Below are 23,248 nucleotides of genomic sequence, written 5' to 3' on the forward strand. Positions count from 1 at the left end.
GCTCTCTAAGGGTTAAGGAGAACGAGCTGCGGCTCCTAGAAGGGCCCAGGAAGAACGTGTCTGTTTGGGGAAAGGGGTCGAGAGAGAAAAAACGCCAAAGTTCCTTCCTGTTTGAATTGCCTTCAGCGGCGGATGAATGGAGGAAAGAGCCGAGGGAGGAAAAGCGGCTTGCGATGTAAGGGGAGGATGGTGAGTACGCAGCCGTGGAGGGAAGGCAGACGGGAGCCAGCCTCTCTCCTCTCGGGGGGATCTGCGCTTTCTGACAGCTGGATGGCAGGCAGAAATCCAACAGGGGAAGCTTTTATCTCTTTCTTTTTCTTCTTTCTCCCTGCTCCCTTGGCGTTCAAGTTTCTGCCTGCAAAATCAGCCGCTGAAGCCAGGGAATAAAAGGGGAAAGCGCTAAGAACAAAGAAGCCACCAAGGCATTTAAACACTTAAGCAAAATATTATTATTTATTATTAATGATCATAATAAGAAATACGAATTTATTACTTATACCCCGCCCATCTGGCCGGGCCTCCCCAGCCACTCTGGGCGGCTCCCAACAGAATAGGAAAAACACAATCAAACATCAAACATTAAAAAACTTCCCTATAAGAGAAAGTTGCTTTTCTGTTAAGCAAACGGAGGCGCAGGCAGGGTTTGCCCGGAGGAAAGGACTCCCACGCCTTTTTAAATGATGCAGAAGAGGGGTTTCAGCAGGGTAGAGCTTTGCCCGAAATTTTGTTGCTGTGCACTTATCCTCCAAAATGAAAAGTTGGGTTCCAGTTTGGAGGTCTAGTTTGGGGAGCCCCAGCTATTTTTTTCTGTGTCCTCGATTTTGATAGGAGTGGGATGTGTACGTGTATGTAAGCATGTGTTTTCTATATTGCTCTCTCATGGCCACCAAGCTTTAAAAGGAGATCAGCCACATTCAGGCAAGATAAGGCTACCAGTGGTTGCCAGCCACAATGGTGCCCCTGAATAACAGCTGTTGGAATACAGAAGCGTGGAGAGTGTGGCTGTTGCCCTCAGGTCCCACTTGTGGGTTTCCCCTTAGGGCATCTGGTTAGCCTCTGTGAAAGCCGGATGTTGGGCCTGATCCTGCAGGGCTGCTTTTACAGTGTTCACCCATCAGCTGAGGAGTGGGACTATGTCAGGCACCCCCAAAATCAGCCATCCAGATGTTCTAGGCCTACAATTCCCATGATCCATAGCTAACAGGACCAGTGGTCAGGGATGATGGGAATTATAGTCCCAAAACATCTGGAGGGCCGAGTTTGGGGATGCCTGGACTATGTGCAAGTGTGGAATATGCAACCCCAGATGGTGGCCAGGGTTAATCAGCCTCTCAGACCCCCTCCCCAAAGGTCTGCCAACCATGATGACTCTCCTCTTTTTGCAAATTGGCACCCATTCCCAAGGTCACACCATACTGTTTGTCTGGTGAGCCAGTGAACATCACTGCACACCAGGCCAAATCCTGACCAATGCACCAACATTCATTGGATTCCGATCAAGGTTTGATTTTGTTGTAGCAGCTCAGCTCAATAGAGATGTTGACCTTTTCCGTCTCGGTGAAGTCAGACCACTGCATTAGCAGTACCAAAGTAACCTCTCCAGGGTTCAAGTCTGGGCAGTGTGTCTGGAGGTCCTGGGCTGCCCAGACAACAAGACTCCCCTCTCAGCCTCGCTGATGTGGTCCAAAGGAAAGCAGAGCAACACATTTGATACCAGCTGGGCTGCAGGAGTTGCAGGACAGAGGTGTACAGTCGTAACTCTTGTTACATTTCCTTCAGATTAGATCTTTTCAGGTTGCGTCCCACGGCAACCCGGAAGTACTGGAAAGGGTTACTTCTGGGTTTCGCTACCCGTGCATGTGCAGATGCTCAAAATGACGTCACGTGTATGCACAGAAGCGGCAAATTGTGATACACGCAGTTCTGCTCATGTTGCGAACGGTGCTCCGGAATGGATCCCGTTCACAACCAGAGGTACCACTGTACAAGACACCATCCAACTGTCTTAGGGACTCCACTCCAGATTTGTGTAGTGTTTACTCCTGAGCCTTTTCTTTTCCCGAAGATATCCTTCAAGAAGGTGGAGGCTTAGGATCTGAGTTTCCCTTCTCCCAGATGGGCTTCCTTCCTGGTTGGACAATCCTCATCTGCCCCTCACTTCCCTCTACAGCACATGCAGAAACTTCCTTCTTGACCATTGGACCCATGATTAGTCGCGTCCGCTCAATCCGCCGGAGCTTGTCTGCGCATGCAAGGAAAGTTCCTAACTCACTAAGGGTTTGAAGCCCATCGGCTGCCCTCACCTGGTTTAGATGGCTATTCGAAGCCGTTCCCTGGGATCGTGGCCGCTGTCGCATGCTGACAGCTTCTAGGAGCCACGGGTGAGAGCTGAGTGCAGGTGGGGACCAGAGGTGCACAAACTGCCCCAGAAGGAGCACAGTGTGTCCCCCACCTCTCCTGAAGCTTGCACAACAGGGAAAACCCCATAGACTATTGAATGTAATACAGGTGGTTCTAAATCGAGTGTGAGGTGAGATCAGGCCCTGCCAGGAAGGCTTAATGTGGGCTTTTCTGTCTGGCCCTTGGCTCCCCCCAGGCCACACTTCTCACTGGCCATGTTCTGAACCTCCCATCTGGAATGTGCCACAAAATTCTGAAAATGCCTCTCGCTTTCCTGGATGGCAGGCGAGTGTGTAGGTGTCAAAATCTTCTTGCATGGCTGGAATGTGCTCTGATCTTCAAAGGAAAGAGTCGCCTCCTTCGCCACACCCACTTTTTACTTTGGCCACGCCCACTTCTGTCATGGGAGGGCCCCTTTCCCGGAAGGCTGCCTGCCTGTCAGAGAATGTGAAACCTCAGTCTGGAGATAATAATAACAAATAAAAGATGGTTCCCTATTGCTGCTGCTCTAAGCCAAGGTTTCCTAGCACGGCGCTGAGCTGCAATTCTGCCACGTTTCCAAGACATTTGCGCTGTTCCAAACAAGAGTATTGATTTGGCAATGGAGTAAATGAACCAGAGACTGCCCACGGCGGCCAAGGTTCTGGCAAAATGTTACTAGGAACTCTGGCAGGTGTGGAGCAGCAGGAAATTTGTGCAGGCTTTGCCTTGGCTATCCTTTCTCTTTTCCTTGGCATTCAGAAGCATTTCGGCCTTCCATTGTGGAGGCAGAGTTAGTGGCCGTTCATAGCCATACCTTCCACGAACTTGCCTGATTTCCTTTTGTTAGCCATAAATCATCATTGGGAGCGGATAACATGGTTTAACTCTATTCTTTTGCCTGTTCCGAATCTCCCAAACTCCTTCTTCACATGTCTGCAATTTCTGGTATTATGAGAGAGAGAAATCTCTTTCTATCCACTTTTATAGAATTGCAGAATTGGAAGGGATCCCGAGGGTCATCTCATCCAGCCCCCTGCAATGCAGGAATCTCAGCTAAAGCATCCATGACAAATGGGTATTCATCCTCTGCTTTAAAAACTTCCAAGGAAGGAGAGTCCACAACCGTGGATAATTTTATACTCCTCTGACATCTCCCATGCCCAGAATCTAATTTAAAGTTTATATAGAGATCTATACATTTATAAGGTTTTTAAAATCCTGCCTTGCCACTTTTAAAAATCAGTATCGGGTATGAAAGAACCTGTGACCCTCCAACTGATGCTGAATTCTAACTCCCATCGTCCCTAGCTACTGGCTGTGTTTGCCAGGGCTGATAGGATTTAAAGTTCAGCAACATCTGGAGGGCCAAAAGCTCCCCACTCCTGATCTGTGTCCTGTCCAATATCCTCTTTGCCTGGCCTACCTCACAGGGTTGTGGCGAGGACAAAATGGAGAGGGGAAGAGCCATGTCACTGCCTTGAACTTTTTGGAAGAAAGGAGGGATATAAATGCAAGATCATATCAGTTATTCTAATTTCTGGTTTACTTCTCTCCCATCCCAGAGAGAGCCTTTCCCGCACATCTGGAACGCCTACCTAGCTAAACGTTAGCCAAGAAGAAGCCCTCATTCATCTCTGCTGCCTGCTGAATGACACCCATCCACCTTAACATGGCAAACTGGATCTAAGGAGAGGCTGGATATTTGTTCCGACTTTCGACGAGGAAGTGAGAAGTCCTCTGGGATAAAGAGGGAGACTGAACTCGGATGAGGCCATTCTGGGCCCGAGACAAGATGGCCGTCAGGGAAGGGACACAGTCTGGCTTTGGCCTGCGGTTCCACGCAGAGCTTGAGCAAGGACTCCCCCAGCAGATCAAAATGGAGGAGGAGGATACCTCGGATTCCACCTCGGGGGAAGGGTTGGAAGAAACCCCTTACATCATCCAGGCTGGAAGCATCCGCAAATTCCTGCAGAGGCCTCCCGGAGACCAGGAAACTGGCAATGGGCTGCTTTGGGAAACCCAGTGGCAGGACTTTCTGAAGACCCTGGAATACCCACCACAGATCCTCGAGGAACCCACCCCGTGGGACAACACCAAGTCTTTCCTGGCCTCCTTTGAGCAAGTGGCAGAAGCATGCCGGTGGCCCCGAGATGACTGGATGGTCCATCTTCTGCCAGCCCTCAGCGGGGAAGCTGAGCAGATCTTCAGCAACCTGGACACCAGAGACAGGATTAACTACGACAAGGTCAAGGCGGCCATCTTGCGTGGGGATGCCATCATCAGGGAGAGGCAGCGCCAGAACTTCCGCTGCTTCTGCTACCAGGAGGCCGAGGGGCCAAGAGGTGTTTATGGGCGGCTCCAGCAGCTGTGTGGTCAGTGGCTGAAGGTGGAGAGGCACTCCAAGGAGCAGATCCTGGAGCTGCTGATCCTGGAGCAGTTCCTGAGCATCCTGCCGCCCGAGATGCAGAGCTGGGTCGGGGAACATGGGCCGGAGACCTGCTCCCAGGCGGTGGCCCTGGCCGAGGACTTCCTGCAGAGGGCGTATGCTGGAGAGAGTTGGGAAGAGCAGGTGAGAGTCTAGATTTTCCAGCTTTGACTTAGGTCAGTTTCTCTCTTCAAGGTTACACCCCTGCTCTCAACAGCAATGCTTGATGAGCTTGTCCAGGTATAATGAAAGCAGACAAATATCCTAGGCAGAGGAGATGGGGGTTGCTTGCTCTGCAACAAAAAGTTGCAGCATGGTTTGTTCCTTGTTCAGGTTTCTAGACCCTCTTTTCCACTGCGTTTTTTTGGGGGGTGGGCAGTGATTCACTGTATTTACCGTATTTTTCGCTCCATAGGACGCACCGGACCATAGGACACACCAGACCATAGGAGGGGAAGAACAGGAAAAAAAATATTCTCCCCCTCTCTGCTCAGCGCCCCTTCAGTGAAGCGGCAGGAGAAACGGAGCCCCTTCCATTTCTCCTCCCGCTTCATTGAAGGGGTGCCGCGCAGAGAGGGAAAACTGTGCAGTGCCTCTCCAGTGAAGCGAAGCCTGGAGAGCAAGAGGGATCGGTGTGCACAGATCCCTCTCACTCTCCAGGCTTCAGGCAGCTATCCGCAAGCCTTCGGAGTGCAGCGGGAACTCCTGCTGCGCTCAGAAGGCTTGCGGATAGCCGCCTGAAGCCCCAGGAGTGCAGTGGGAGTTCCCTGCGCTCTGGGGGCTTCAGGCAGCTTCAGTGAAAGCAACGCAAAGCCTCCGGAGCGCGGGGGGAGCTCTCCCTCTGCGCTTCGGAGGCTTTGCGTTGCTATCGCTGAAGCCTGCATTCGCTCCATAGGACGCATACATATTTCCCCTTCATTTTTTGAGGGGGAAAAGTGCATCCTACAGAGCGAAAAATACGGTATTTATTACCTTCATAGACCACCATTTCCTCCAAGGAGCTCAAGGTTCTTTCCTCTCTATTTTATCCTCACAACCACCCTGTGAGGTAAGTTAATCTGAGAGACAGGGATTGGGGCCGGGTCAGCCAGTGAGTTGCATGGCTGCATTTGAACCCTGGTCTCTCTCACTGACTACTACACCACACTGGCTCTCCCATTGTATTTAGAAACCTTTATATGGACGATCCTGGAATTTTGCTCTAAAAGTAGAATTTTGATAAAGTTGTCCATTTAACTCAGTTTGGTTGGCCAGAAAGGCTTAACCTGTCAGGCTTTTTTTTTAAAAAAAATAATTTTTATTAACCGACCAATCAAATCAAATCACATCACATAAGTTCCGAATTACAAAGCCGAATTTTATTTTTTTTGTTGGGGGTGCCCATATTTCAAGTTCCGAAGGGGATTCCAATCTTCCTACTGCTGCGTTAATATCCACAAATCTGTCCAAATAATGTTCATGTTTCTATCCAGTCCTATCTTCCTGTTCCCACGTCTCATCTTATTCTTACATTTTTCTTTTTTCTTGTGTACCAAGAAATGTCGTAAAAATAAAGAGCAAATAAAACCATGAAACATGTACAGGGAATTGACATAAACACGCTCTTAAGAGTTCAAGGAATTTAAGAGACGTAAGCAAGTTTGTAGAGTAAAAGATGAGGCATGGGGCACGTGAGGAAGGAAGTGAGCTAATATCCAGGGCTTTTCTTCAGCTGGAACTCAGTTTCGACACCTCTCAGGCGGGAGCCCTTCCCATTCTAAGAGAATGAGGGAGGTGTTTGTGGTGAGTTCCCACATCTCGTTTTCTAGAAAAATAGCACTGGTTAGATCAATATTGGGGAGGGACGCAGGTGGCGCTGTGGGTTAAAGCCTCAGTGCCTAGGACTTGCCGATCGAAAGGTCGGCGGTTCGAATCCCTGCGGCGGGGTGCGCTCCCGCTGCTCGGTCCCAGCGCCTGCCAACCTAGCAGTTCGAAAGCACCTCCGGGTGCAAGTAGATAAATAGGGACCGCTTACCAGCGGGAAGGTAAACGGCGTTTCCGTGTACGGCTCTGGCTCGCCAGAGCAGCGATGTCACGCTGGCCACGTGACCCGGAAGTGTCTTCGGACAGCGCTGGCCCCTGGCCTCTTGAGTGAGATGGGCGCACAACCCCAGAGTCTGGCAAGACTGGCCCGTACGGTCAGGGGTACCTTTACCTTTACCTTTTTAGATCAATATTGGAAGGGATCTTGACATAAAAATCCTAAAAGAGGTTCCATGTTAGTGTATGAAGGCCAAGACTGCTTGAACAAGCCAGGTGTCCCTTTGGCCCCACAGCACCAGCTGAGGAGGAGGCCTCACTCTGCCCAACGGTAGGGCCAATCCCTCCAGGCTACAATGGGGCACAATCTGCATCACTTTCCCATGGCCGCCACCTCCACTCCCAAATCCTTCCTTGAAGGGGGAATCTTATCTTTCTTTTTAGGGCAACCCAGTCAGATTGGCGAGGCAAAAGAATATTATTTATTTATTTATTTATTTATTTATTTATTTATTTCAGGAGTTGGGACCAATTGAGGAGGTTGCTCTGGATTTCTCTGAGGAAGAAGATACCCCACTGAATGGGGAGCGGAGCCCTGGTTACACAGAGGCCAATAGGGAGGATGACGACAGCGACGCCACCTCACTAGGTGAGGGTGACTGTTTATTTCCACTGAAAAACAACACCAATGGCTTCTCTTCAGTGAGGCTGAGACTGGCCAACAGTAAAACCATGGGCTAAGCCCCACCCTAGTCCTCCTCAGAATAGGCCCATTACACTTAATGGGCATGACTGACTTAGGTTCACTAATTGCAGTGGGTCTAAAGGTAAAGGGACCCCTGACCATTAGGTCCAGTCGTGGCCGACTCTGGGGTTGCGGCGCTCATCTCGCTTTACTGGCCGAGGGAGCCGGCATACAGCTTCCGAGTCATGTGGCCAGCATGACTAAGCCGCTTCTGGCGAACCAGAGTTGCGCACGGAAACGCCGTTTACCTTCCTGCTGGTGCGGTACCTATTTATCTACTTGCACTTTGACGTGCTTTCGAACTGCTAGGTTGACAGGAGCAGGGACTGAGCAACGGGAGCTCACCCTGTTGCGGGGATTCGATCGGCAAGTCCTAGGCTCTGTGGTTTAACCCACAGCGCCACCCATGTCCCTGCAGTGGGTCTACTCTGTGTCTACTCCCTAAAATGTATAATAACCAATTGCTATAAAAATGACGGCAGCGGTTGACCATTGCAGTGGTCACGGAAACAAGCAAAACGCAAACAGGTGGCAGTAAGCAAGTGTCTGGATAGGAAGGAGCTATTTCTGCCGCTGCCGCCACACACTCCCCATCATTGCGGGGGGTTGGACTAGATGACCCTTGGCTCCCTTCCAGCTCTTAGATTCTATGATTCTGCATCCAGTTGGTTAGAGCATGGCGCTGATCATGCCAAGGCCTCAGGTTCAATCCCAGGAAGGGACGGCTGCATATTTCTGCATTGCAGGGGGTTAGACTAGATGGTCCCTTCCAACTTTATGATTCCATGATAACAGCAGTAGCAAGTAACCAAGGACTAGTAAACATGTAAAATATATGAAACAAAGGAGAATTTTAAAAAATAAATAAATCTATGTGACTTTCTCAAGGATTTCTCTCCATCTTTGAACGGGGCCTTCTCTGCAGTGGCTCCTCGTCTGTGGAATCCTCTTCCCAGGGAAGTTCACCTATTTAACCAGGCCTTTGTTTGATTTGATTGACATCCTATGCCCTTTTAAAATGTGGGTTTTTTTTAGGAGGGGTGTTGTTATTTTGATTATTGATTTTGTGGTTTTATATTTTAGTCTGTAAACCGCTCTGAGACCAGCAGGTATAGGGCGGTATATAAATTCAATTAATAATAATAGTAGTAGTAGTATTAGTGCTTTTCCAGCTGCATTGGCTCCCGGTGGAGTACAGGGTCATATTTAAGGTGCTGGTTTTGACCTTTAAAGCCCTTCACAGCCTACGGGACCGTCTCTCCTGGTATGCCCCGCGGAGGACCTTAAGGTCCATATATAGCACCACCCTAGAGGTCCCAGGCCCTAAGGAAGTTAGATTAGCCTCAACCAGAGCCAGGGCCTTCTCAACACTGGCTCCAGCCTGGTGGAACACTCTGTCTCATGAGACCAGGGCCCTGCGGGATCTGATTTCTTTCCGCAGGGCCTGTAAGACAGAGTTGTTCCACCTGGCCTTTGGCTTGGAATCAGTTTTATTCCCTCCCCCTCTTTCTTTTTTCCTTTCTCCTCCTGTGAAGAGGCTGCATCTTAATGTTTTAATGTTGTGTCTTAATCTTTTAAATTGTATTTTAATCAACTTGTTTTTATTATTGGTTGTTAGCCGCCCTGAGCCCGGTCTTGGCTGGGGAGGGCGGGGTATAAATAAATAAAAATTATTATTATTATTATTTATTATAGTAGTAGTTGTAGAATGGAAGAATAGTTCTACCATTGGCCCATCTATCCCAGCATCCTCTTCTCACAATGGCCAATCAGATGACCCAATGAGAAGCCTGCAAACAGGACCTATGTGGAACAGCATTTCCAATTCTTAGCAACTGGTACTCAGATGGAGAGCATGATCATCTCTGCTAGTAGCTGTTGATAGCCTTATCTTGTGGTTTAACAGTCAGTTCCTCCAACCAGGGAACTCTGGGAATCGTAGCTCTTCGGGGGGGGGGGCAGGGGTGCCTTCTAATAACCCTCAGCACCCTGAACAAATTACAGCTCCCAGGATTCTCTGTGGGCAGCCTTGACTGTTTAAAGTGGTGTGATACTCCTTTAAATGCGTGGCTCACGTGGGGACTGAGAGAGATAACGAGAGAGAATGAGAGAGAAGGGCCTCGCTTTCTTCTTGATTTCCCCAGCCACTCTGGGCGGCTCCCAACAGAATATTAAAAACACAATAAAACATCAAACACTAAAAACTTCCCTGTACAGGGCTGCCTTCAGATTTCTTCTAAAAGTCAGATAGTTGTTTATTTCCTTGACATCTGATGGGAGGGCATTCCACAGGGTGGGTGCCACCACTGAGAAGGCCCTCTGCCTGGTTCCCTGTAACCTCACTTTTCGCAGTGAGGGAACCACCAGAAGGCCCTCGGAGCTGGATCTCAGCGTCCGGGCTGAACGATGTTTCATGAGATATTTCATGTGTGTAGTGGCTACTGACTTTTGACACTTGAGGGTTATATTTTTAGCACCCACCTTATTTTTAGCAATTGTCAATTGCTATAAATTGCTTTTGGTGTTTTGTTTTAACGCTGTAACCCACCCTGGGACCTTGGGGTGATGGGCGGATAATAATAATAATAATAATAATAATTATAATTATAATTATAATTATAATTATAATTATAATAAAAATTATACAGTGGAATGGCTGTATAGAACTTCCAGGAGCAGATGCAGTGTACCTCTAAATGCCAGCTGCTTGGGGTGCTTCCCCGAGGCATCTTATTGGCCAGCTACAGGAAACAGGAAGCTGGGCTAGGTGGACCATTGGTCCAGTCCAGCAGGGCACTCCTTTGTTTTTTCTGCCATGTTTAAAATGTCCCCTTTGTTGTGGCAGGTGAAGATTGGGTGAGTGCCACTGAGACGGAGACACCCCGGTCGGAAGGATTTTATCAAGCATACCCAAACGGGGCTGCGAACGGAAGGAGAGCAGAAAGCAAGGCTTCCTGTTTTCGTGAGCAGGAAGAGCACCACCCTGAGAGGAAAGAAGAAAATGGCCCACCAGAGAGAGCAGAAACATGTGTGATTTGGGAGGGTGATGAACTCCTTGAGGAAAGCAGGGAAGCACAGGGGATCCACATGCCAAAGAAGAAGGGCATGTTCAAGGTTGATGGATGGCGCTTCAGGCGGAGGACAGACCCTATTAAACGTGAGAGAACCAACACAGTGGAGCAGCCCTACAAATGTTCTGATGGTGGGAAAAGCTTCAAGGTGATCTCTCACTGCATTTCTCGTAAAAGAAGACATGGGGAAAGGAAGCAACACAGGTGCCCGGACTGTGGGAAATCCTTCATTGCCAAAGCACACCTTATCAATCATCAGAGAACCCACACTGGAGAGAAGCCGTTCAAGTGCCTGGCCTGTGGGAAGACTTTTGCCCAGAGTTCCAACCTCAGTGTCCATCAGAGAATCCACACAGGAGTGAAGCCGTTCCAGTGCTCTGACTGTGGGAAAAACTTCTGTTCCAGCGCCAACCTTACCAAACACCAGAGCACCCATGTGAAGGGGGCCCCATATAAATGTTTAGTGTGTGGGAAGAGCTTCAAGGTGCACTCTCATTTTATCACCCACAAAAGAATCCACGCAGGAAGGAAATCACACACATGCCCAGACTGTGGGAAGAACTTCCCTGCTGCATCACACCTCATAATTCATCGGCGAGTTCATACTGGAGAGAGACCCTATAAATGTGTGGAATGTGGGAAAGCCTTTATTCAGAAGGCTCACCTTAAGGTCCACCAACGAACGCACAAAAGAGGAAAATTGTTCCAGTGTTCTGAGTGTGGAGAAAACTTCAGTTCCAGGATCAGCCTTATCCAACATCAAATAATCCACCCTGGAGTGAGCCCCTATAAATGCTATGAATGTGGGAAAACCTTCAGGGTGAATTCCCACCTTATTGCTCACAAGAGGAACCACGCAGCCAAGAAACCCCATAAGTGTTCATACTGTGGGAAATCCTTCTTTACCAAATCGTACTTTATCATCCATCAGAGAATCCACACAGGAGAGAGACCGTTCAAATGCTTGGCCTGTGGGAAAGGTTTTAGCCAGAGTTCGCACCTTAATGTTCATAAACGAACGCACATTGGGGTGAAGACATTCCAGTGCTCTGACTGTGGGAAAAGTTTCAGTTCGAACACAAACCTTATTAAGCATCAGAGCATCCACACAAGAGGAAACCTCTATATATGCTCTGACTGTGGGAAAAGCTTCAAAGTCTATTCCCATCTTATTGCTCACAAGAGAATCCACACAGCCAAGAAGACCCACAAGTGTTCGTACTGCGGGAAGTCCTTCTTTGGCAAATCGTACCTCATAACCCACCAGAGAATCCACACGGGAGAGAGGCCATACAAATGTTTGGCCTGTGGGAAAAGCTTCACACAGAGCTCCCACCTTACCGCTCATCAAAGGACTCACAAAGGAAAAAAGTCATTATGTTGCTCAGACTGTGGGAAAAGCTTCAGGGTCAGCTCTCACCTTATTGCACACAAGAGGATTCATGAGGCAAAGAAAGCCCATAAGTGTTCCTACTGCAGCAAATCCTTCATTTTCAAGTCCTACCTTATCATACATGAGAGAATGCACACAGGAGAGAGACCCTACAAATGTTTGGTTTGTGGCAAAAGCTTCAGTCAGAATTCACACCTTACTGTTCATCAGAGAACTCATGTGGGGAAGAAACCATCCAGGAAAGGCTTTAGGGTGAGCTCTCAGCTTATTTCCCATAAGAGAATCCACACAACAAAGAAGCTGCAGAACAACAACAGCAACAACAACAACAACAACAACGGGAATAGTACTAAGTGTTTGGATTGTGGGAAATCTTTCATATCCAAATCATATCTGATCATCCATCAGAGAATACACACAGGAGAGAGACCCTTCAAGTGCACAGTCTGTGGGAAATGTTTCAGCCAGAGCTCGCATCTGACCGTCCACCAGAGAACCCACAAGGGAGAGAAGTTGTTCCCGTGTTCAGACTGTGAGGAAAAATTCAGTTCCAGGATGAAGCTTCTTAAGCATCAGAGAATCCACATGAAGGGGAATCCATTTAAATGCTTGGATTGTGGGAAATCTTTTGTCACCAAATCACAGCTTGTGGTACACCAGAGAAGCCACACTGGGGAGAGGCCGTATAAATGTTTGGACTGTGGGAAAGGGTTCAGCCAGAGCTCAAACCTCATTAGGCACCAGAGGATTCATTCGGGGGAGAACCCCTATAAATGCTCAGACTGTGGGAAAAGCTTCTGTTCAGGTGAGAACCTTACTAAGCATCAGAGAATCCACACTTAAGGAAGCAGGATCCTGAATTATGTGCCCATACACTTTGAGAAGGCCATAAAAGTGTATGGACTTAAACAACAGTGGATTTTATTAGTCAGTAGGTGGTGGCGAGGAAAATATATTTGGCAAAACACCATGCTGCAGACAGCTTTTTTGATCATTATTCAAAAATTTGCTGTTCACCAGTGAAGCCATGGAGGAATCAGCTGAGGCAAATGCTTTAGACAAAGGGAAGCATCCCTTGTGAGCTCAGATCTTTCCGTCGAAAAGGCAGAACTTGAATCTGCATCAGGTCAGGACATACGGGATGCGAGGGTGATTCGACAGCTGCATCATCACCTTCTTCTGTCCAAAATAGGGCATTTTAAGGAAAACTGCCCGAACTTGTAAGAATGAGCAACAGTGGGCCAAGTGGTGGTATTTCTAGACAACTCTAAAAGATTCCAGGTCGCCCTCAGGAAGTTGCTCTGCTTGTGACAGATTGCCTTGGCTCATCTTTTACACCCCCCTTCATCAACCTAACAGGAGCAGAGTTAGAATCCTAGACTGGGTGGAGTGGAGTGGGGTCTCATTGAAACTGCCTTTCAGATTATTTGTCCATCCAGCCCTTTATTTTCTATTCTGATTGGCTTCAGCTTTCCAAGATCTCGGGAGGATAAAGACTTTCCCATCGCTTACGAACAGAAGAACCCAAGAATAGCCACTTGAGGCCATTTTTTAAAACAAAACAAAACAATGAATTGGTCCTGGAGCCATACAAAGCCAGGTTCTGCTCCTGAGCTCCAGAAAATCTTCTACAGCTACTGAAATTTCTACATACGGAACAGTGGTGCAAGAGAAAGACACTGCTTAGGTTTTAAAATATATGTGTCAGAAAATCCACATGGGAAAGAAGCCATAGAAACACTCAGATTCATAGCTGTCAACTTTTCCCTTTCCTTGCAAGGAATCCTATTCAGAATAAGGGAATTTCCCTTAAAAAAGGGGAAACGTTGACAGCTATGCTCAGATTGCCGCTGAAACTCTTAGTTTGAGTAAACCTTGGAGTAAACCCTGGAATCTGTGCAGGACAGAATGTTTTTATGTTGTATGAGGAACCAAACACCTTTTAAAAAGGAGAGAGAGAAATCCAGGCTGCTGACCAATCTAGGGCTTTTAACCCTTTTTTTAAAAAATGATTTTTCATTTTTCAATATTTTATGGGTTTGTTGGCAGAGCAGACTTTCCGTTATCCCAAATCCCTCTCTGGCTGTGCAACTTGCTGCCAGGAACAAGTCCCAAGTTACTTCCATCCAAATGATTGTGAGAACAATGTGGGGAGACCTGTTTGTGTTATGTGTGTGTGGGGGATGTGCTTGGCTCTCTGTTCCCACAACTGATGATGGGAAATCCTGACTTTCAGTTTTTCGCACCATGGCTGGCAGCCACCGTCCAATCTCCTGCCCATACCTGCCCCAAGGCTAGCAGAGGTTGCCTTGCAGAGAAAAGTGGACTAACCTCACTTGCTATGAATGTGTGCGTCCAGAATTGCTCAGCTCCCAGCCTCTGTGGTGTGCACGTCCCTTCACGGAGCGTAGCGCATAGACAACATGATGCTTCAAATGACTGTACTTGAGCCTTGATGCGGGGGAGGGGGGGCCAAACTGTTTCTGCTTCTGTTGCAAAGCCTGTTCAGGGTCTGATGTGATTACATTTAAGGTCCAAGTTTTGCGCTTTTCAGCTATGGCTGCGCTGTTCGGGGGTGTATGGTGTGGGAGACAACAGCCATGCTGGGTTGTGATGTCACTTAGAAACACAGAATCGCAAGGGGCTCCATGGGTCGTCTAGTCCAACCCCCTGCAATGCAGGAATCTCAGCTAAAGCATCCATGACAGATGGCCATCCAACCTCTGCTTAGAAAGCTCCAAGGAAGCTCACACATGTCTGTTCCACAGCTCTTACTATCAGAAAGTTTTTCTGAATGCTTAGGAGGAATCTCCTTTCTTGTAACTTGAAGCCATTGGTTTTGAGTGCTCCCCTCCAGAGCAGAAGAAAACAAGCACACTCCCTCTTCTATGTGACAGCCCTTAAGTTATTTGAAGATGACTATCATATCTCATCTCAATCTCCTCTTTTCCAGGCTAAACATACCCAGCTCCTTCAAGTGATTCTCATAAGGCTTAGTTTCCAGACCCTTGATCATCTTGGTTGCCCTCCTCTGCACACATTCCAGCTTGTCAACATCCTTCTTAAATTCTGGCGCCCAGAATTGGACACAGGACTCCAGGTGTTGTCTGACCAAGGCAAAATAGAGAATATTACTTCCCTTGACCTGGACACCAGACTTCTGTTGATGCAGCCTAGAATAGCATTAGCCTTTTTTGCTGTTGCATCACACTGTTGACTCATGTTCAGCTTGTGGTCCACCAAGACCCCTTCATCGTTGCTCTTTCGCCCCCATACCATTTTTCAGAAAAGGGACAAATTGACACATCAGGCTGTGAGGTCATATCAGCACCGTCCAGTCAGGAGCTAGTAATCACGCATGATGTCACATGAGCACTGGCCAGTCAGGAGCAAACTCACCCCCTCCTCTATAGCAGAACATAATAACAGAACAGCCTTGTTTTGTTGTTGGTGTGCACCTTTGGAGGTAAAGTTCAAACCATTGGAGAGTTACAGCACCTGCGGGAGAGACACGTTTTATTACATGTTGAGCAGATGAAAGTTAGGCTGATGTAGGTGTACCATGGCGTTTCACTGGCTACAGAATTGCTTCTTGTCAGCAAACAACGTGTTTCCAGCAGTATTTGCAGACCTCGATGTTGCCCAGGTTGTACATTCTGCAAATGCTCCATGAGGGGAAGAAAACAAATAAATCTTTGTGTGGAAATATCTTTTTATTCCCGCTGCATTTCAAATAAACACTTTCCTACAGGATGAGATTTTGCCCGGCCCAGGAAGAGGCAAAAGAGCCCAGAGCTCTTCACTTTGACAAGCTTGTTTATCTGAGCACCTTCACAAGCAGAGGCGGATTTAGGGGAGTGCGACTGGTTCGTCCGCACTGGGTGCTGAGCTGGGAGGGTGCTGCATGCCCCCCCCCAACAATGACTTATAAGGCAAGAGGCAGGGGCACCAAATTTTGGTATGGCCCAGGGCACTGCTCAAATTTGAAAGCCAAGGTCTGCCACTGACACAAGCTGGGAGTGGAACATCAGGGTCAGAAAATAACTCAGAAGCTCAAACATACCAGTCCAACTGCAGAACCAACATTTTCTTACAGGTCTGTCTCCCATCCAAGCAGTCACTTTTCCAGATTTCAGCTGAAGATGTCGTCTTTCTGTCTCCCTCTTAATGTTCATTTACAGTTGACTGATTGATTGGAAATGATTCATTTGCTATTTGCATTTTTGCCTATCTGTGGAGTTATATCCTCCCTGCTACAGCTGTTACCCGTTTCCTATCACAGGATGGGTAGTTTGAACTTGATTTTTGAAGACGTCCACCTCAATGGCTTACATTTCCAGAAGTAAAATAAAAAATGAGTTTGTTATCCTCGTTTTTAAGACCATACCACACAGTGCCATGATGACTACCTTTATGGACATGAGTCTATTCCCCATTTCTTTTTGGTTTTGAAAAAATACCAATTGCCGTGGTTCCCAAACTTTCTGTGCCATATGGACCGCTTGAAAATTGAAAGTGTTGGTGGGGCACTTAATGAATTTGCTGCCTGTTGTAGCAATTGTAACGCACTGTGCTGGATGCTGTGTAATTTTAAAAGGGAATTTCCATTGCTGCTTTGATTTGTTAAATTGTGCGTCTGTTTGCGTCCAATAACATTCAAATGGTAATGCAATAAATTACAATGTGGCAAATAAAAGAAGCAATAGAAATTCATTTAAAAGTCACTATGAAATTAAATGTGGGCATGCCTGAATGAAGCCTGCAGACCACATTTTGGGAACTGCGGATTTATTGAGGTCCTATGCAGAATAGACCCACTGGCCCAAAGTTAAGTTATGTTTCAGTGTCTCCACTCTGAGGCGTCATCAAAACGATAAAGCAGTATCATGCCACTCCCAAAATCCTGGGAGCTGTTAAGGGTGGTGAGAGTTGGCATATGTCCAGAATCTCCTGGACATATCCGGAATACCACAGCTGGAAGCAGTGTCTGGGTGGAAATTGGCAATAATAAAAATAATGTCCGGGGAAATCTGGACGTAAGGCAATCCATGTTGGCAGTGTTGTTTTTGTCGATTATCCTTAGAAATAGCTCAGAAAGTTCATTTTTCAGCTTTTGGTGAATTTGCTAATAATAAAAAAAAAGGTCAACAACCTCAACAACTTTTCTGTCCGGATTTTCACTGTTTGAAATATGGCCACCTTAGAGTTATTTAGAGACCCTTATTCCCCTCACGGAGCTCTTCTTTCTCAGAGTGGTCTAACAGTCTTCCTAGGGGGCTCTGGGAGTGACAAGTGGTGTTGGGGGGGGGGTTGAATAAAAATCTGGCCTCCTGTCTGAGAAATATCTCCTTGCTCGTCCCGCTTAACTTATTCCATGTTCTCCTTTAGCAGAGTGTGTCTTTTCATCCAGTGAGGTGAACAGCTCACTGGATATACCATATTTTTCGCCCTATAGGACGCACCGTCCCATAAGGCGCACCTAGTTTTTTGGGGGGGAAATAAAGGGGGGGAATTATTTTTCCCCCAGGCGCGGGGCTGGGGCGGGGGAGGCCCGAGCTTCCCCCGACCCCAGCCCCCAAACAGGCAGCTCTCTGCAAGCCGTGGGAGCCCAGCGCTGGCTCCCGCTGCTTGCGGAGAGGTCCGCGAAGCCTGGAGAGCGAGAGGGGTCGGTGCGCACCGACGCCTCTCGCTCTCCAGGCTTCAGCGAAAGCCTGCATTCGCCCCATAGGACGCACACACATTTCCCCTTCATTTTTGGAGGGGAAAAAGTGCGTCCTATAGGGCGGAAAATACGGTATATGAAACAAAGCTTTCATAGTAGATAAACGTAGTATAGTAACATGCTGACTGAGGGAAACGAAGCACCTTGAGGGAAGTGACAGTTGAGCCCTTTTTTAAACTGACAGCCTGAAGGGAGGGGCCGTTCTGGAGTACAGCATGAAATACACATGGATATACAGATATATACAGATGTGTACAGATATACACATGGTATATCTTTGCAAGCTTGACTGGAGTCATGTACCACCTATATATCATTTTCATAATGTTTTCTTTCAAGGCATTACATGCCGTAAATACCCACTAGAGGCCGGGTATTCTGCTAATCAAATTAGGCTTCAGTGTTTTTCCTACAGAGAAACTAACAACTCTCAAAAAAAATTAAATTTTCAGTTTTAAATCTTAAAATAAGCATTTTGCACGCTGTTAGATATCCCGTGACTTCCATCCTTCTCTTTCCTCGGTTCATTTTATTTATCTTTCATTCCTGCATATTTTGCTGTCGCCGTTTTCGTCTGTTCACTTCTACATCGCTCAAACATTAATTACACTGTTGATTTTATCTTAAGGCTGCCAGCGCTTTCAGCTGGGTACCGTTGTTTTCCATATCCTCAATAAATATTTTCCATATTTGTTCTTCTTGCTCTCTTAGTCTATATGTTAAACCTGCAAGCTCTGCATATTCTACCATCTTACATTGTGAGTCCTCTTTGCCTGGGACCTCCCTCACTTTCCATCTTGGGGCTAACCAAACTCTTGCTGCCGTTGTTGCATACATAAATAAATTTTGTTGACACTAAGGCACTTCAATCTAAATTCTTCCCTACAAAAAGTACTCTGGTCTTTTGCCAAAAGTTATTTTAAACATTTTTTTTTTCAACTCATCGTAGATCATTTCCCAATATTCTTTTACCTTTTTACATGTCCACCGCATATGAAAAAACGTTCCCTTCATCTCTTTACATTTCCGACATGTATCCAATTCTGCTTCCTAACAGCTCTCGCCACCCTTACAAACTACAGCTCCCAGGATTCTTTGGGGGAAGAAGGCAAAGCCCACACAGAGGCCTGTAAATATGTAGGGTGACCCCCAGCCAGCATGGGCAATGGTCAGAAATGACGGGAGATGGAGTCCAGCATCACAGAATTGCAATATAATAATATAATAATTATTATTTATTATTTATTATTTATACCCTGCCCATCTGGCTGGGCTTCCCCAGCCACTCTGGGTGGCTTCCAAAAAAAATATTAAAATACTGTAATACATCAAACATTAAAAGCTTCCCTAAACAGGGCTGCCTTCAGATGTCTTCTAAAAGTTTGGTAGTTCTTGTTCTCTTTGAAATCTGGTGGGAGGGCGTTCCACAGGCAGGGCGCCACCACCGAGAAGGCCCTCTGTCTGGTTCCCTGTAATTGTAGACATGAAAGGGACCCTGAGGGTCATCCAGTCTAACCCCCTGCAATGCAAGAATTTGCAGCTGTCTCGTACGGGGATCGAACCTGCAACCTTGGCCTCATCAGCACCACACTCTAACCAACGGAGGTATCTGGAGGGCATCTGGTTCCCCTCCCCTCCTGTAGATAGGCTAACCTTGGGGGAAGTTGGCGCCGCTCCATTTATATTTTAATCCAGTATATCACAGATTGCTTTTATTGTAAGACCTTGATATCTCTGAAATGATACCCGTACATTTGGTCAGCAGGTTAGTTGCACCATTCTGAACTGCCTCGGCTGGTTATCTAGAAATACAGTGCAAATGGCTGCCACAACTACACCTTACCATGCGGGAGGCAGCAGGTACAAGTTACCCGTATTTTTCGCTCTATAAGACGCACCAGACCATAAGACGCACCTAGTTTTTGGAGGAGGAAAACAAGAAAAAAATATTCTGAATCTCAGAAGCCAGAACCACCAGAGGGATCGCTGCGCAGTGAAAGCAGCAATCCCTCTTGCTGTTCTGGCTTCTGGGATAGCTGCGCAGCCTGCATTCGCTCCATAAGACGCAAACACATTTCCCCTTACTTTTTAGGAGGGAAAAAGTGAGTCTTATAGAGCAAAAAATACTAGTCTAGGTACTAGTCCCTTTAACCACAGCAGGCGCTGTGATTCTGCCATGAATTCTACTCAATATTGATCCAGAGCAGAACTCTTAACGTATAGTTAGCAGAGTAAAAACTTAAACACGTTGCAAGATCCCCCCAAAATAGGCCAGAGGCAATTGTGTTTCATCCAGCAGAGCTTTACTGGTACGGAAGTCAAATGAGCATAATGGTCACAAATCCAATATATTCAGGGTTGGCACTGTCCATAAGAAATCCAGTTGCAGCAGACTTAACTTAAACTTACAGTAACTTAAAATAAGACTAAAACCTTAAACACTATCTATATACCAAACACCACACCAGGAGGAAAAGAGATAGAAAGCGAAAGCGTGAGACCCAGGCTCCTTCTGGCCTTATTATTACAGTCAGCATGACCTTGACAGAAAGAGATAACAGGACCAATTTAAGCCAGCTGTACTCAGCTTCTCTGAAGGAATAACCTTCTGCTTGTTTCTTTCACGCAGAGAAGTTTCCAGAACCCTTTTGAGCTACCGGTAATTACAATAGGAAAGATCTCTACACATCAGATCAATACTTTCTGTACTAAGAAATGCAAAGTGACAGATTCTCCAGCAGTTTGAGTTCACCTCCGGAGGCACACTCCATTGTCTCCCTTGGAAGTACAGACCACTTGCAGCAGCTTCCCCCAAATGATTCTGGGAGCTGTAGTTTTTTAAAGGGTGTTGAGAGTTGCTAAGTTGACCCGTTTTCCCCACAGAGGTACAATTTGCAGAGAAAACCCTAGGAAAGGGATGCAGCCTAGGACCCATGTACCTATGGGTCCGCCTCTCCTGGTATGCCCCGCGGAGGACCTAAAGTCCACAAATGACAACATTTTGGAGGTCCCAGGTCGCAAGGTGGTTAGATTGGTCTCAACTAGGGCCAGGGCCTTTTCAGTACTGGCCCCAACTTGGTGGAACGCTCTGTCACAAGAGACTAGGGCCCTGCGGGACTTGACATCTTTCCACAGGGCCTGCAAGCAGTGGCGTAGCATGGGGGGTGTAGGGGGGGCTGGCCGCACCGGGCGCAACATCTGGGGGTTAGGGTTAGGGGGCGCGAATCCACCGGTTAGGGGGCGCGAATCCACCGGTTAGGGGGCGCAAATTACTTGCCTTGCCCCGGGTGCTGACAACCCACGCTACGCCACTGCCTGCAAGACAGAGCTGTTCCGCCTGGCCTTTGGTTTGGTCTGACCCTTATGCAGTGGTGCCCCGCAAGACGAACGCCTCGCAAGACGGAAAACCCGCTAGACGAAAGGGTTTTCCTTTTTGTAGGCGCTTCGCAAAACGAATTTCCCTATGGGGTTGCTTCGCAAGACGAAAAAATCTTGCGAGTCCCCGCGGGTTTTTTTCGCTTTCCCCCCCTTTTCCTAAGCCGCTTAACAGCTGATCCGCTGATAAGCCGCTTAACAGCTGATCGCTAAAAGCCACTAGACCGCCAATAGCGCTAATCCGCTAAGCTGTCAATGGGCTTGCTTCGCAAGACGAAAAAACCGCTAGACGAAGAGAATGGTGGAACGGATTCTTTTCGTCTTGCGAGGCACCACTGTGTTTCCCTCCCCTTATGGTTTTGATCTATGGGCTACTATTAAAATGAGGCTGCATTTTAAATTATATTTTAACCTGTATTTTAAATTGGTTTTAAAATAATAATAATAATAATAATAATAATAATAATAATAATAATAATAATTATTATTATTATTATTTTACTGGTGTTAGCTGCTCTGAGCCCTGCTCTGGCCAGGGAGGGCAGGGTATAAATAAAAATTTATTATTATTATTATTATTATTATTATTATTATTATTATTATTATTAAACAACCACTCTGGGAACTGTCAGCTCCGTGAGGGGAATGAGAGCCTCTGAACAACTTTTAACACCCTTATAGTTCTTGGGATGCTTTTGGTGAAGGTGGTGGACTCTTCTTTCCTTGGAGGTTTTTAAGCAGAGTTTGGAATGGTCATCTGCCAGGGACTCTTTAGCTGCAGTTCCTGCATTGTAGGGGGTCAGACTAGATGACCCCCAGGGTCCCCTTCTGACTCCACCATTGTATGATTCTAAGCCATACTCTCTGCAGAACTTCAGGCGCATGACAAAGACCTCCTTTCTTCAGCAGGCATTTCTCATTAGATTTCATGGTGAATTTTTATCATTCCCCTTTTTGCAATTTTGTTAGAGACGTCGGTGATTAAGTGGAATAGAGAATAAAGGAATAAATAATACAATTGTTCACTGCTCGTTTCATTTAAAATGAATAATAAATATGTGCCGATAGTGAATGCAATGGGCGTAGCCAGGATTTATTTGGGGGGCAGGCTTTATGTTAAGAAAACCAAGTTAAGCAGAACCAAGTTATCTGCAACACAATTGGTCAGTTAGATAAGTATTTTTATTTATTTACTTGATTTGTGGGGGAGCAGCTGCCCCTCCTGCCCCCGGCTACACTTATGGTGTACGCTTGTCTTGTGCCTGGTTTTTGCCAGCCATGCCCTTCCTCCAGGATACTCCATTGCATTTCCCTACCAATGGTCCAAATTCTGCAGCCACTGAGCATGCTCAGCCATTTTCACACATACACACCCCTTAGGATTCTCCCTCGCCCACCCAGTTACTATTATTATTATTCCTTTTTCTGCAAACCTTAGTTTCTGCCCAAGCCTGTTGAGATCTCCCTCTTTTAGATCTCTTTTTTGAGATCTCTTTTTAGATCTCCCCTCACGGGGTCTCTGCCATGGGATCATATTCACCCAGTGCTTTTCAAGCTGCACTGGCTCCCGGTAGAGTACAGGGTCAGATTTAAGGTGCTGCTTTTGACCTTTAAAGCCCTTCACGGCCTAGGACCCTCGTACCTACGGGACCGCCTCTCCTGGTATGCCCCACGGAGAGCCTCAAGGTCCATAAATAACAACACCCTAGTGGTCCCAGGCCCTAAGGAAGTTAGACTGGCTTCAACCAGAGCCAGGGCCTTTTCAACTCTGGCTCCGGCCTGGTGGAACGCTCTGCCTCATGAGACCAGGGCCCTGCAGGATCTGATTTCTTTCCGCAGGGCCTGTAAGACAGAGTTGTTCCGCCTGGCCTTTGGCTTGGAGCCAATTTGTTTCCTTCCCTCTCTCTTTTTCCTTTCCTTTCCTTCTCCTCCTGCGATGAGGCTACATTTTAATATTTTAATGTTCCATTATTTTAATGTTGTATTTTATTTTTGTTTTTAAGTTGTAATCATTCATCTTGTTTTTATTATTGCTTGTAAGCTGCTCTGAGCCCGGCCTTGGCTGGGGAGGGCGGGGTATAACTAATAATAATAATAATAATAATAATAATAATAA

At 46.9% G+C, this 23,248-nt stretch overlaps 2 protein-coding genes across 2 annotated transcripts in view; one reads left to right on the top strand and one right to left on the bottom strand.

Moving 5' to 3' along the window:
* The window catches only part of LOC310837365 (uncharacterized protein), a 50,713-nt gene that overhangs the window by 2,038 nt on the left and 25,427 nt on the right, over window positions 1–23,248 (bottom strand). The window lies entirely within an intron of this gene.
* Window positions 121–15,741, top strand: LOC310837208 (uncharacterized protein). Its single transcript, XM_083723310.1, has 4 exons — window positions 121–189; window positions 3,945–4,951; window positions 7,346–7,475; window positions 10,417–15,741. Exons 2-4 carry the CDS (start codon window positions 4,148–4,150, stop codon window positions 12,876–12,878), a joined length of 3,396 nt encoding a protein of 1,131 aa, XP_083579436.1. The 5' UTR covers window positions 121–189; window positions 3,945–4,147; the 3' UTR covers window positions 12,879–15,741.

The sequence above is a fragment of the Podarcis gaigeae genome (assembly GCF_964106915.1).
Source record: "Podarcis gaigeae genome assembly, chromosome: 2".
NCBI classification, from domain to species: domain Eukaryota; kingdom Metazoa; phylum Chordata; class Lepidosauria; order Squamata; family Lacertidae; genus Podarcis; species Podarcis gaigeae.